This window comes from Carcharhinus amblyrhynchos, chromosome 13, assembly GCF_965287045.1.
Source record: "Carcharhinus amblyrhynchos chromosome 13, sCarAmb.v2.hapA, whole genome shotgun sequence".
Classification (NCBI taxonomy): Eukaryota; Metazoa; Chordata; class Chondrichthyes; order Carcharhiniformes; family Carcharhinidae; genus Carcharhinus; species Carcharhinus amblyrhynchos.
The window spans coordinates 25,111,598-25,126,000 of record NC_137336.1 but is presented as its reverse complement, the minus strand read 5'-3'; the positions used below and the strand labels follow the sequence as shown (position 1 = coordinate 25,126,000).

The 14,403-nt window shown below is 46.5% G+C and overlaps 1 protein-coding gene across 1 annotated transcript in view; it reads right to left on the bottom strand.

Annotated features, from left to right (window-relative positions):
• LOC145351652 (organic cation/carnitine transporter 2-like) overlaps window positions 1–14,403 on the bottom strand; it is a 68,248-nt gene that overhangs the window by 6,111 nt on the left and 47,734 nt on the right. The window contains exons 9-10 of the mRNA XM_080201212.1: window positions 6,388–6,479; window positions 220–322 (exon numbers count right to left, since the gene is read on the bottom strand). Coding sequence (XP_080057338.1) covers window positions 220–322; window positions 6,388–6,479 — 195 coding nt within the window. The remainder of the gene's footprint in view (window positions 1–219; window positions 323–6,387; window positions 6,480–14,403) is intronic.

The following is a 14,403-nucleotide window of genomic DNA, read 5'->3' as shown; positions in this document are numbered from 1 at the left end:
AATGTGGGCAACTGGGACTAGTTTAGTGGTAAAAACTGGATAGCATGGACATGTTGGGCCAAAGGGCCTGTTTCTATGCTGTAAACCTCTATGACCAATGACGTCTGTGTACTTGACCCAAGTTTAGCAACACCTCCCCATCCACCAAGAGACTGGTCTTATCTGTGGAAATTAGGATGAAGATTCCTTCTGCCAGGATTGAATAAATGAAGAACTTACCTGTCAGATAATTGTTGGAAATAAAAGCACCAACCAGCACTTCCATGAAGAATGTTGACATGGAAAATGTCCCTTTCCAGTCATCGTTACACACCAAGTCCTGCTGAAAAACAAATGAAAAATAAATTGTGCCTAGTTTGGGCAAAATTACAGGCAAATCATTTTACTGTACTGGTTTTACAATGGTGGGATCAGATTTGAGATAAGTCCTTTTGGCTCACCAAGTGTCAAATCAATGGCAGCATTTACACCTCTAAGCTAGAAGGCTGTGGGTTCAAATCCAACGTGACACACTTCAGTACATAATCTAGGCTGTCACTTCAGTTCAGCATTGAGGGGATGCAGTGTCTTACATGAGATGTTAAACTGCAATCCTCTCTGCCCTCCAGATATAAAATATTCCATGATACTATTTCAAAAGAAAGAATTACTTATGGCGACGTTTGTTGCTCAACTGGTTTGACTGAAGCACACAAGTTGCTTGTTTGTAGGATGTAATTTGTAGGATGTTGCTGTCACATTCATCTAAATTACAACAGTGATTCCAATTAAAAAAGAAACATTCATTCACTTTGAGGAGGGAGTGAAACCACAGACTGCCAATTTAAAAATATTCTCAGTTCAGCACAGCGGAGTCGGCTGGCAGTTTGTCCGCTATGAATAAATTAGCATCTGTCGGGTGGGAGAATCTCACCTGATAGACACTCACCTGATGAAGGAGCAGCACCCCGAAAGCTTGTGATTCCAAATAAACCTGTTGGACTTTAACCTGGTGTTGTGAGACTTCTTACTGATAGAGACTGTTAATAGCTATGGGAAACCTTCCAGGGTTCCTACTGGGGTGAGCACCTTGTCCCAATTCGGAAGAATCACAGCCCATATTATTTTGTCTAACCCAATTAATTTTAACCTAATTATGACCACATGGAGATTACAAACTTATTATTGACATAAGCAAGGCCTCACCCATGAGCAATTCTTTATCCTCCATGGCATCAGGCTAGATCTATTTATTTTTAAATTCAGTGAGTTTGCCTCTCTAAGAATTAGTGTTTTGAATTTTAACTCCTGATTCAGATTGTTCTCAGTTGATATCAATCTTATTTCTTCTTCTGCAATGTTTAACCATGCAGGACTGTGTGTGGCTTCATGTTCTCTGGCCTCTGAGTCAACAGGTTCAAATCCTAGCCCTGCACAACTATCTAGGCTTCTACTCCAGTGGAGAGCCTGGGGAATGTTGAGCCGTCAAACACACAGTTCTCAGGTTGGATACTCAACCAAAGTTCTGTCTGCCCTCTCATAATTTCTCTTCAAGTAGCTGTTTCCAGTCTACTTTTGCCAAACTATATCTTAGCTTTGTAAAATTGGAACATACCTCCATTTATAATGCACACCCTTGGTTTATCTTTGTTCTTTTCCACAATTACACTAACTGAATTACGATCACCAACATCAAGGGCCCGATTTTACCATCGCGTTGCACCCATTTTTGGGCTCGGAAACTTGGTAAAGTCAAGCATGACGCGAGTAGCACGATCCGTGCTGCCTTTGCACCAGTTCCCCCTTTACCAAGGCTGAAAATGGCTGCAATTGAGACCAAACCCGAAATGGGCACGATGGCCATTTTAGTGCATTTGCTTGCATTTAAATTGACTTAACGGGCTGCATGTCCAACTTTACCAGCACTTCCCCCCATTACCACCACATTTGCCCATCCAGGATCAGCGGGAAACAGACATGCTCCATAAAAGTACAATTTGGATGCTCCAGTTAGTGAGGAGATAGGTGCTGAGTGTCCAACGGCTCTCTGTTTGAGATCAGTGGGGAAGAAGGGGAGGGGGAGGGAAGCTGCTTCCACTCTGGTTTGATTTGATTTATTATTGTCACGTGTATTAACATAAAATATTGTTTCTTGCACGTTATACAGACAAAACATGTTCATAGAGAAGGAAACGAGAGAAAGCAGAGTGTAGTGTCACAGCCACAGCTCTAGTGTAGAGAAAGATCAACTTAATGCAAGGTAAGTCCATTCAAAAGTCTGACAGCAGCAGGGAAGAAACAGTTCTTGAGTCAGTTGGTAGTGACCTCAGGCTTTTGTATCTTTTTCCCGACAGAAGAAGGTGGAAGAGAAAATGTCCGAGGTGCGTGGGGTCCTTAATTATGCTGGCTGCTTTATTGAGGCAGCGGGAAATGTAGACAGAGTCAATGGATGGGAGGCTGGTTTGCATGATGGATTGGGCTATGTTCACGACCTTCTGGAATTGCTTGCGGTCTTGGGCAGAGCAGGAGCCATACCAAACTGTGATGCAACCAGCAAGAATGCTTTCTATGGTGCATCTATAAAAATTGGTGACAGTCTTAGCTGACATGTCAAATTTCCTTAGTCTTCTGAGAAAGTAGAGAAAGTTAGCTATAGTATCGGCGTGAACGGACCAGGACAGGTTGCTGGTGATCTGGACATCTAAAAACTTGAAGCTCTTGACCCTTTCTACTTTGTCTCCATTGACATAGACAGGGGCATGGTCTCCTTCATGCTTCCTGAAGTCGATCACTATCTCCTTTGTTTTGTTGACATTGAGGGAGAGACATTGTTGCCATACCAGTTCACCAGATTCTCTATCTCATTCTTGTACTCTGTCTCATTATTGTTTGAGATCCGACCCACTACGGTGGTGTTGTCAGCAAAGTTGAAAATCGAGTTGGAGGGCGACTTGACCACACAGACATAGATGTATAAGGAGTATAGTAAGGAGCTGAGAACATAGCCTTGAGGGGCACCGATGTTGAGGATGATCGTGGAGGAGGTGCTGTTGCCTATCCTTACTGATTGTGATCTATGAGTTAGGAAGTTCAGAATCCAGTTGCAGAGGGAGGAGCCAAGGTCTACGCCATGGAGTTTGGAAATGAGTTGGGAATAATAGTGTTGAAGGCTGAGCTGTAGTCAATAAATAGGAGTCTTTGTTATCTAGGTGTTCCAGGGCTGAGTGCAGGGCCAGGGGAATGGCGTCTGCTGAAGCAGTGAAAGGCAAACTCTAGTGGATCCAGATAGTCCGGGAGGCAGGAATTGATTCGTGCCATGACTAGCCTTTCAAAGCACATCATAATGTTGGATGTCAGAACCACTGGCCAATGCCTGAGATCAGTGAGGGGAAAGGGTGGAGGGCCCCGTGGTCAGTTTGGATGGCAGGGGGTGGGGGAACAAGGGGGCTCTTGGTTGTTCGAGATTGGCCTAGTGCTTCATGTCGTTAGTGTGTGCCTAAACTGGACAAGATACTGGGCAAGACGACAGCTCAGTGACTATCGCTGATTGCTGTGCAGACACATGGATTTGGGCCAGTGTCTGTGGGAGTTTGCGCATTCTCCCCGTGCTTGCGTGGGTTTTCTCCGGGTGCTCCGGTTTCCTCCCACACCCCAAAGATGTGCTGTTAGGCTGATTGGCAGGAATAAATTGTCCCTAAATCAGTTTTCCCTCAATCTGGATGGCCATAAAACATTAGATAGGGGTCATGGGTAGAGAGGTGGTGTTGAGATGGCGGCGTGGGCTCGTTGGGCCAAAGGGCCTGTTTCCCAGGCTGATTTTGTTCTTTGTTCTTTGTTCAGTAATGTTGTAGGGTGGGGCAATGTCTATGTGAGCCAGGGGGAGGCAATATCTGGCCCAGGAGGGACATGACAGGGGAGTGGCATTCTATCATCTTTCTCTGTGCTTAAGCAGTTGGAGGCTCCAATTGGAGCTGCGGGGTTTCGGGTGTGTTAAGATAGGCATCTGCAGCATGATTCGGAATTGCTGATATTTTTTCAGGCAAAGTGCATATGGGGTCGCCTGAGAACGGGTCTAAGAGGCGGATCTGAAACACTCCCAGTTTCAACTCCACCCAGCGGAGTTGAAATGGCCCTAAGATAGCTCAGGCTAACAAGCTTTATTCCCTCACAGTAACTCCAGAAACAAATCTTTTCTCATTAGGCTCTAGCTAAGAAGAAGTCCCCTTGAATTCATTTTAGGATTCCATTCCCTCTAATATCATTTATACTGACTTCATCCCAGTTAATATTAAGGTAATTGATACAATAAGGTTGGTTCGCCCGCATTTGGAGTACTGCGTCCAGTTCTAGTCGCCTTACTACTGGAAGGACATGGAGACCCTGGAGAGAGTGCAGAGGAGGTTTACCAGGATGCTGCCTGGTATGGAAGGACTGAGCTATGAGGAGAGATTGGGCAAATTGGGGCTGTTCTCCTTAGAAAGGCGGAGAATGAGGGGAGATCAAATAGAGGTGTATAAAATTATGAAGGGTATAGATAGAGTGAATAGAGGTAAGCTTGTTCCTAAGTTGGAAACAAAAATTATGAGGGGCCACGGGTTTAGGGTGAGGGGGGGGGGAGGTGGCGAGGTATAATTCGGATGTTAGAGGGAGGTTTTTCACACAGAGGGTGGTGGGGGCCTGGAATTCACTGCCAAGTAGGATGGTGGAGGCAGGCACGCTTGAGTTGCTTAAGGCTTACTTAGATAGGCACATGAGCAGACTAGAGATGGAGGGATACAGGAGACTGATCTAAATAAAGATCAAAAGCCTTGGGATGTCGCTGGGAATCAGTTGATTCCTACGGACCTTCCAACATATGATATGGCTCACTTGTCTTACCTCTGAGCTTCTGGGGATTCCGTAAATGTCTGTCAAAGTTTTGCATATTTATTGATGTCTTTTCTTTTTCTTTGATTCGGTCCGCCTTGTTGTCCACACACGCGGTGGGTCGTGCGAGGGCTGCTCTTGGATGTTGCTTCGAGAGTTGCCCAGTGCTTCACGTCGTTAGTCTACGCTTAAACTGGACCATCTGACGGGCAAGATGACAGCTCAGTGACTATCACTGTTTGCTGTGCAGATACATGGATTTGGGCCAGTGTCTGCAGGAGTTTGCACATTCTCCCTGTGATTGCGTGGGTTTTCTCCGGGTGCTCCGGTTTCCTCCCACACCCCAAAAACGTGCTCTTAGGCTGATTGGTGTAACAAATTGTCCCTAAATTAGTCTTCCCTCAATCTTCCCCAATAGGTGTAGACAAAGGTCACAGGTAGAGGAGGGCACTCATAATGTTAAAATGGCGGTGCAGGCTCGTTAGGCCAAAGGGCCTGTTTTTCCATGCTGTGTTGTTCTTTGTTCTTTATACTTTGCTGTTGTTGCCTTATTTTTTTCTCACATCAACTGCCTAAGTATTTGTTTTTGTAAATCCGTAGGAAAATTGTTCAGAATTGAGGTGGGCGCGGCTTGCAGAACGGAATTCTCCGCTGGCCTTGGGCAAGGTTTTACGAGCACCGCCCATGTGAGTTCGTAAAATACCAGCTTTCATAACCCAAACTATAGACAGATAAGCATTTATAAAATATGAGAAAGACAATGAATGATAAATTAAAGACAGCAGCTGTTTCTGGGGGGTATGGTGAGGATTAGATGACCAGCTGTGATCATAATGAATGTTGAAGTAGACTCAAAGGGCTAAATTGCCTACTCTTGCACCTACTTTCTATGCTCCTTTCTTAGGATTATAACAAATGATAAAATGGAGAGTAGCAGAGCAAGAGGGAGTCAAAGGGGAACATACGCCTCCAGTTTAAGGGGCAGAACAGGTGTAAGGTTTAAGAAAAAAGCACCAGAATGTTGGTTACTATCAAGGATCTAGAAAATCGGAAAACCCTGATGGCGGAGATTGTAAAACATGGCACTTGAAGGAGATTTGTTCTTGTACATCTTTCTGACTAGGGGTCTGTAGCCCTCTCCCAGCAGGAATTCAGAGGTGTGTTCTTCATCAGCAATTCTCAGCTGGGGATCATGAATCTGTGAGAAGTTTTCAAATGCTCCGTCCGTCATGGAAAGGACTTTGACAGAAAGTCAGTGGCTGGATGCAGAATTGTGTTTACCACCAAGCGATTTGCACAGAACCGCGGCTATGAAGATCTCACATTGAATGTCGTTTTTGATTTTGCCTTATTCACTTTCACTAAGTGTTCCTCACCAGAGAACTGGACTTGAACAATTCCCCTTCATTTAGTGCCTTATATCATTGGTTCTGGTGAGGAGAGGCAAGTTAAACTGTTAAATTATGTATTACTATCTTCACAACAATCTAATGTCAGAGTCCCTACTGCCAGTGCAATGGCTGCGTTCCTTCAGCCACTTACCTCGCTGGCGATGGTGGAGATGTACTGATCCTTAGTGTACTCCCAACCATCCAAATGGGGTTCCTGTTCTAGCCCAGACATATTGAGGGAATCTGGATTGGGAAAAGTTTGCGAAAGATTTACGATCACATCCAGCCGGTACCGTCTACATTTGCTGTGCTGGAATTTGCCTCTTTCTAGCTCGAGAGGGATAGTCCTATTGATCCATGCTTCATTCAGATTGAGATTCCTGGGACTGACACAGCGATGTTCTGGAATATCCACAAGGAAAACCATTGGAAAAGATCCTGGAACTCAAAAGGAAGAAGATAGCTTTCTGGTAGGGTCCCCGTTCTCCGAGGAAAGCGGTGATTTCATTGTAATCTCGCATAATGGTAACAGTGTGGGGACCTGGCAGTGAATTCCTTCCCTAAAACTATAAGAATTTACCTCTGGAAGGGAGTGGAAAAAGAGCCTGGAGTCATTTCAAAGTCTGGTGCAACCTAAGTCAAAAGATCCGTCAAGATAATTAAACGTTTAAATATAATTAAATATTAATCTAATCTTCACCTAGCACTGAGACAGCTCCTCCTAAATGGGACATCATTTAGCAGATACTCTGCTGTTTAAACTCAGCCTCTGATGTCCCTTGTGAAACACATTGCTGACAGAATGCTTTCCAGTTGAGACATTGACAGTGTTTTAAATTTTCTATGAGGTGTTGGTAATTAACCTATTTCTTACAAATTTACACAGAACAAATTCTCGCAGATGTTGGAAAACCAAAACAGAAACAAAAAAATGTAAGAAATAATCAATAGGCCTGACAATATCTGTGGAGAGAGACACAGAGTTGAAGTTACACACATCAATGAACTTCCTGAGGAAGAAATGTGAAAGTTTGAAAACAGTGGAAAGGGAGAAGAAGCAGAACAAAGAAATGGGAAGGCCTTTGATGGAATAGAGAGCAAGAAAAAATGTATCAGTGATGGGGTAGAGAGCAGGAGAGACTGCATCAGTGATGGGAAGGTCTGCAATGGGGTAAAGTCAGGAGAGACTGTATCAGTGAAGATAAGGGCTGTGATGTGGTAGAGAAGAGAGACTGTATCAGTGATGGGGTAGACAACAGGAGAGACTGTATCAGTGATGGGGTAGAGAGCAGGAGAGACTGTATCAGTGATGGGGTAGAGAGCACGAGAGACTGTATCAGTGATGGGGTAGAGAGCACGAGAGATTGTATCAGTGATGGGGTAGTGAGCATGAGAGATGGTATCAGTGATGGGGTAGAGAGCACGAGAGATTGTATCAGTGATGGGGTAGTGAGCATGAGAGATGGTATCAGTGATGGGGTAGAGAGCAGGAGAGACTGTATCAGTGATGGGGTAGAGAGCAGGAGAGACTGTATCAGTGATGGGGTAGAGAGCAGGAGAGACTGTATCAGTGATGGGGTAGAGAGCAGGAGAGACTGTATCAGTGATGGGGTAGAGAGCAGGAGAGACTGTATCAGTGATGGGGTAGAGAGCAGGAGAGACTGTATCAGTGATGGGGTAGAGAGCAGGAGAGACTGTATCAGTGATGGGGTAGAGAGCAGGAGAGACTGTATCAGTGATGAGGTAGAGAGCACGAGAGACTGTATCAGTGATGGGGTAGAGAGCAGGAGAGACTGTATCAGTGATGGGGTAGAGAGCAGGAGAGACTGTATCAGTGATGGGGTAGAGAGCAGGAGAGACTGTATCAGTGATGGGGTAGAGAGCAGGAGAGACTGTATCAGTGATGAGGTAGAGAGCACGAGAGACTGTATCAGTGATGGGGTAGAGAGCAGGAGAGACTGTATCAGTGATGGGGTAGAGAGCAGGAGAGACTGTATCAGTGATGGGGTAGAGAGCAGGAGAGACTGTATCAGTGATGGGGTAGAGAGCAGGAGAGACTGTATCAGTGATGGGGTAGAGAGCAGGAGAGACTGTATCAGTGATGGGGTAGAGAGCAGGAGAGACTGTATCAGTGATGGGGTAGAGAGCAGGAGAGACTGTATCAGTGATGAGGTAGAGAGCACGAGAGACTGTATCAGTGATGGGGTAGAGAGCAGGAGAGACTGTATCAGTGATGGGGTAGAGAGCACGAGAGACTGTATCAGTGATGGGGTAGAGAGCACGAGAGACTGTATCAGTGATGAGGTAGAGAGCACGAGAGACTGTATCAGTGATGAGGTAGAGAGCACGAGAGACTGTATCAGTGATGAGGTAGAGAGCACGAGAGACTGTATCAGTGATGGGGTAGAGAGCAGGAGAGACTGTATCAGTGATGGGGTAGAGAGCAGGAGAGACTGTATCAGTGATGGGGTAGAGAGCAGGAGAGACTGTATCAGTGATGGGGTAGAGAGCAGGAGAGACTGTATCAGTGATGGGGTAGAGAGCAGGAGAGACTGTATCAGTGATGGGGTAGAGAGCAGGAGAGACTGTATCAGTGATGGGGTAGAGAGCAGGAGAGACTGTATCAGTGATGAGGTAGAGAGCAGGAGAGACTGTATCAGTGATGGGGTAGTGAACAGGAGAGACTGTATCAGTGATGGGGTAGAGAGCAGGAGAGACTGTATCAGTGATGGGGTAGAGAGCAGGAGAGACGGTATCAGTGATGGGGTAGAGAGCAGGAGAGACTGTATCAGTGATGGGGTAGAGAGCAGGAGAGACTGTATCAGTGATGGGGTAGAGAGCAGGAGAGACTGTATCAGTGATGGGAAGGCCTGTGATTTGTTCAATGGACAGAGAGACTGTAAGGGTAAATGAAGACTGTATCAGTGCTGCTTCCTGCTCTTGCCAAGAACTGGAAAACTTTGTTCCCTTGGTTTCCACTTTCCATTCTTTTCTCTGTTTACTATTGACTATTAACCCACAGTTATCTTCACTACATTTCCTAATGTCTGCTTTCTGGAGGGTCTCCAATTCATTTTATCTGTTTCTCCAGTTGTCACGTCTAATCTGACCTCGCCACCTTCCACCCAGAACTTCTGAGTTGCCTTCCTTTTTCCTCAACCAGGGATTCCCACCTTGCAGCAACAACAGGATCTTCAACCAGCCATTTCCCTCACTTCTGCTTTCATCCTTACCCTCACTCTCAAAAACATGACTGGCTCACCTTTCCTCACCTTTCACCCCACCAGCCTCCATATTCAACGGATTATCCTCCACCATTTTACCAGTACTACCACGATGCTACCACCAATCGCACCTTCCCTCCCCTTTCAGCATTCAGAGGGGAGCATTCCCTCTGCAACAGCCTGGTCCGCTCCTCAGTCACCCCATAATAACCCTCAACTTTTCTATGATGCCCCACCTGTCCTCCTTTCTCACTGTCCAAAGCCTCAAACACTCCTTCAAAGTGAAAATTAACTTGCTTATACTTCTTTCAACGCTGCATTCAGTTTCTCAATGTGGTCTCCTCTACATTGGTGGTGCCAAATTGATTCTGGGTGAACGCATTACTGAACACCCCCATTCAGTCCATAGACATCACCGCGGGGTTGGGAAGGGGGTTGTTTTCTCAGGTGAAACTGTAGCAGCAAGGGGAAATAAACCACAACGTCACAACTTGCCTGAGCTCAGTGGAACATCTTCCATCCTCCAGGACGTGCACTGATAACCAAAGCTGAAAGGCATAGATTGTGCCTTTTAGCATTGGCAGCTCATCTGGACTGGAAACACCAGCTGCGATTCTCCCAAAAGTGCTGAATTGGTGGGAAAACTGTTCTAGATCCCGACTCTTTTCTCAGTTCAGCTTCTCACCTGAATCTCTGCACTCTGTGCACTGCAGAGGTCGTAGTCGTGAATCTCATTAAAAACCCAAGGGGGCAGGGCCTATTCGCACCAGAGACTGACAGTTCTGGAATTCTGTGCCTGCGCAGTGGCCCCGATCTGTCAGTCTCCCTGTTTCCTGGTCAGCTTGATCGCTGGCCAGTCCGGGACCCCCGCAGTGCTGACCCTCCAGCCCCCTCTCCACTGGTCCGATCATGGCCCCCACAACATTTCCCGGACAGCCCTGATCTCCCTCACCCCAGAGTGCCCCAGTGTCCAGCCCACCGCCTCCCCCCAGCAGTGGCAATCCCCCATCCACTTCACCCTGGCAGACCTCTCCTACAGACTCCCCCCCCTGGTCAGAACCCACCCCCGGGAGGCAGCCCTCCCCCCCCACCCCAGCAGACCAACCAGCCCCTCTCCCCAGTCCACCCCAATCACTGTCCTCCCTCCGTCCCAGTCCGATCCCAATGCAGAAAGGCAGCGGGACCCTGACCCCCATCAATCACCCTATGCCCTGCCCACAGTAGGCTCTATCCTCTTGGCACTGCCTGATGCCTAGTGGGCAGTGCCAAGGTATCCCCTGGGAATGGGCACTTTGCTCCTTGGGTATGGGCACTGCTTAAGTGATGGCACTACCAGGGTGCCCGTGACCCAGGGACACCAGCCTCATGCTGCTCAACCCCCCGGGGGGCCTCAATTGCCCCCCCTTCATTCCAGTGAGGTCTCCTGCTAGTTCCCCAAATGTGGGGAGCTACTCTAAACCCTGCCAGAATGAAGTACCCCGGCATGGTGGGAGATTTGATCAGGACCGGCAAGTTCGCGATAATGACATTTAAAAGATATTTAAAGCATATTAAAAACAGATTCAAATTACTTACCTGTCTTCCCACCAGTTTCCAGCGTGGTCTGGACTCCAACTGTTTGTTGACTCTGGGAGATGCGCGTGTGCTCCCAGCACATACGCAAATTCTGGAACAAGGCCGGCAATGTGCATCTCCCACCCCGACTCGCTAGAAACGTTGTGGGTCATGATGGGAGAATTGCGGCTGAGTGTCAGTTCCTTTCTCCCTGGGATATCCTGCACTCCTGGCTCCAATTGATATCTTTAAGTCCAGCTGAACCTGAACCTTTTAGGACTTTAGCTGCTTAAGGGAATACTTTCTGAGGGTCAAACATTGCCCGGCATGTGCTTTAGATGATTTTGGGTGGAGTTGCCAAAATCCAGGATTTGCCTGGAGTCGTATTCATAGAATATTATAGCACAGAAAGAACCAATTTAGCCTACTGAGTTCATCCTGGGCCCTCTCTCCCATAGCCCTGAAAGTATTTTCCTTTCAAGTGTGTGTCCAATTCCTTTTTTAGAGCTATGATTGAATCTGTCTCAACTATTCTCAGGAAGTACATCCCAGAATCTAATCGCTCATTTTTCTTCATGTTGTCTTTCGCTGTTTTATCAATCATCTTAAATCAATGTCCTCTGGTTCTCAACCCTTCTGCTAATGGGAAAAGTTTTACATAGGAACATAAGAATTGAGAGCAGAAGTAGGCAAATTTAGTCCTTCGAGCCTGCTCACCTCAGCTAGGTTCATGACTTTCTGGTAAATTAGGACCTGGGTTGCCACATTTGGAACAGCTGATTTCTCCTTGGTCTCAAATTCATCTCCTCACCTGTTCTTCATATCTCTCTTTCCTTTTTTTATTAGAAGTACGTCGATCTTCATCTTGAAACCATTCAACAATTCAGCCTCCGCTGTGCTATCGGGCAGCGAGTTCCACAGATTCACCAGCCACTGCAAGAAGTAATTCTTCCTCATCTCAGTTTTAAACCTACAGCCTTGCATCTTGTTCTAGATTGTCCCATAAGAGGAAACATTTGGTCCACATTTACGTTATCAATCCTTTTAAAGTTTTATATACCTCAATCAAATCCCTTCTCATCTTTCTAAACTCCAGGAAATACAAGCCCAAACTCTTTAATCTCTCTTCATATGTGAACTCCTTCACCCCGGAATCGACCTGGTGAACCTCCTCTGAATTCCTCAAATGAGGCAAGCAAAACTGGACATAACACTCCAGATGTGGTCTCACACTATACAACTTTTGTACTCAAGTCCTTTTGCAATGAATGCCAACATCCTATTTGCATTTTTTATTACGTGCTGCACCTGTTTACCGATTTTCTGCAAGTCATGAACATAGATACCCAGATCTCACTGCTTGGACTCATTTTGAGTCTGCTTTCCATTAGGTAATATTTGTCTTTCTATTTTTTCTGCCAAAATGGGTAACCTCACACTTATCCACGTTAAACTCCATCTGCCACATTTTGGCCTATTCTCCTATTCTATCTAGATCTGTCTGTAGAATCTTTATATCCTCTTCGCTGCCTGCTTTCCCACCTATTTTAGTATCATCCATAAATTTTGCTATGTTACATTCTGCCCTTGCTTGCAGATCATTTATGTAGATTGTAAACAGTTGAGGTCCGAGAACTGACCCCTATGGCACCCCACTAGTTACATTTCACCAGTCAGAGAAGGACCCACATATCCCGACACTCAGTTTCCTGTCAGTTAGCCAATCCTTAATCCATTGAATTGATCTAGATCTGTCATGATTCTGAACACTCTTTTATCAAATTGCCTCCTAACCTTCTCTAAGGAAAATAACTTCAACTTCTCCGGAAGAAGCCCCACATCATTGGAATGGTTCTCATAGTTTTTTTTGCAGTTGTACCCACATCTTTCCTAAAGTATGTTGGCCGGAGTAAAATATTGTATTCTCGTTGATGCTGAACCAAACGTGGGTGAAACATGGGCAATTGGGACTAGCTTAATGGTAAAAACTGGGCAGCATGGACAAGTTGGCCTGTTTCCATGCTATAGACTTCTATGAATCTATAATGTTATAATCAATGATTTATCAAGCTTCATCACAAACTCCCCACTTTTGTACTCTTATGGCCTGAATTTTATGGGGAGTGGGAAATCACATGGATTAAAATCCCTTTGACATCCTGCTACCCCCATCTGGAAGCAATATTATGGTGGGGTGGGCTAGTTTTCAGAGGAGGGCATTCTGCTCTCACTCCAATAAGGTCCTTAAGTGGCCACTGATTGCCCACATATGGATCTTATCCTGCCCAGCCTCAATATTTAACTTAGCAGATGGATGACAGATCAGGATGGACATCTTGCATGGAACATGGATGAGACACCTCCAGCAGAAGCCCCCTTCTGATGGTTGATACTCTCTCTTGATGGTCCAGAGCTGGGACATCCCTTGCTTATCCCCCAGGATTGCTATCATACCCCTCACAAACCCTACCAAGTGCCCCCCACACTCCTTGCACTGAGTCATGTATCACTTAGATGGCCTTCATGTCCCAGTGCTAACTTACAGGTATATTACTGCATTGCCTTATCCAGCTACAGTATTGTTGTACCTGGAGGGCATGGAGAACTGCTAGCAAATCAGCTTAGCCAAGAGCTCTCCAAGGCAGGACTTCATCCTGATAGCGGAGATCCATCAGATGACCGTATGACTTCATTCTTGTCTTGGTTATTTTCTTTGATGCTCTCACAATCTTTCTGATCTCCTAATGTGCTGGTTCTTAATTCTTCCTTTCTTCATTCATCCACACATTCATCTCAGCATCCATATCTCATTTGTATCTCATAGTTATTCCTCGCTTCTTGAAGTTGCTCAAGATTCTCCCAAGTCCATCCTCCCCCCACCCTCCACCAACCCCCCCACCACCCCCAACCAGAGATCCATCTGAGCCCACCCCCCTCCTCTGGCAGGCACCAGCTGAAGGCCAGGAAGCTGCTGCAGGCTGTCCAATGAGTGCAGTAAGAAGTCTCACACCACCAGGTTAAAGTCCAACTGGTGTTGTGAGACTTCTTATTGTGTTTACCCAGGTCCAGTGCTGGCATCTCCACGTCAGTGAGTGCAGGTCAGAAGGATGTTGGAGGGAGAGCAGCAATCGAGGCAGGGTGGGGGTGTGCTCTGCCAAAGGGGGGGGCCTGCCTCCTGGGGGGCTGTCTGATCACGGTGGGGGGAGGGCTGCCTCCCGTTGGGGAGGGTGGGGGGGGTTGTGACCGTGGTGGGGGGGCTCTGCCTGGGGGGTCTGCCTCCCAGGGGTGTCCGATTGCAGCTCATCCAACCACTGCCCCCCCCGCCCCGGCTCTCTCTGCTGGTTTTGTTTTACGCACCCAGGCGCATTGTTTCAGATTTTTTTCGAACT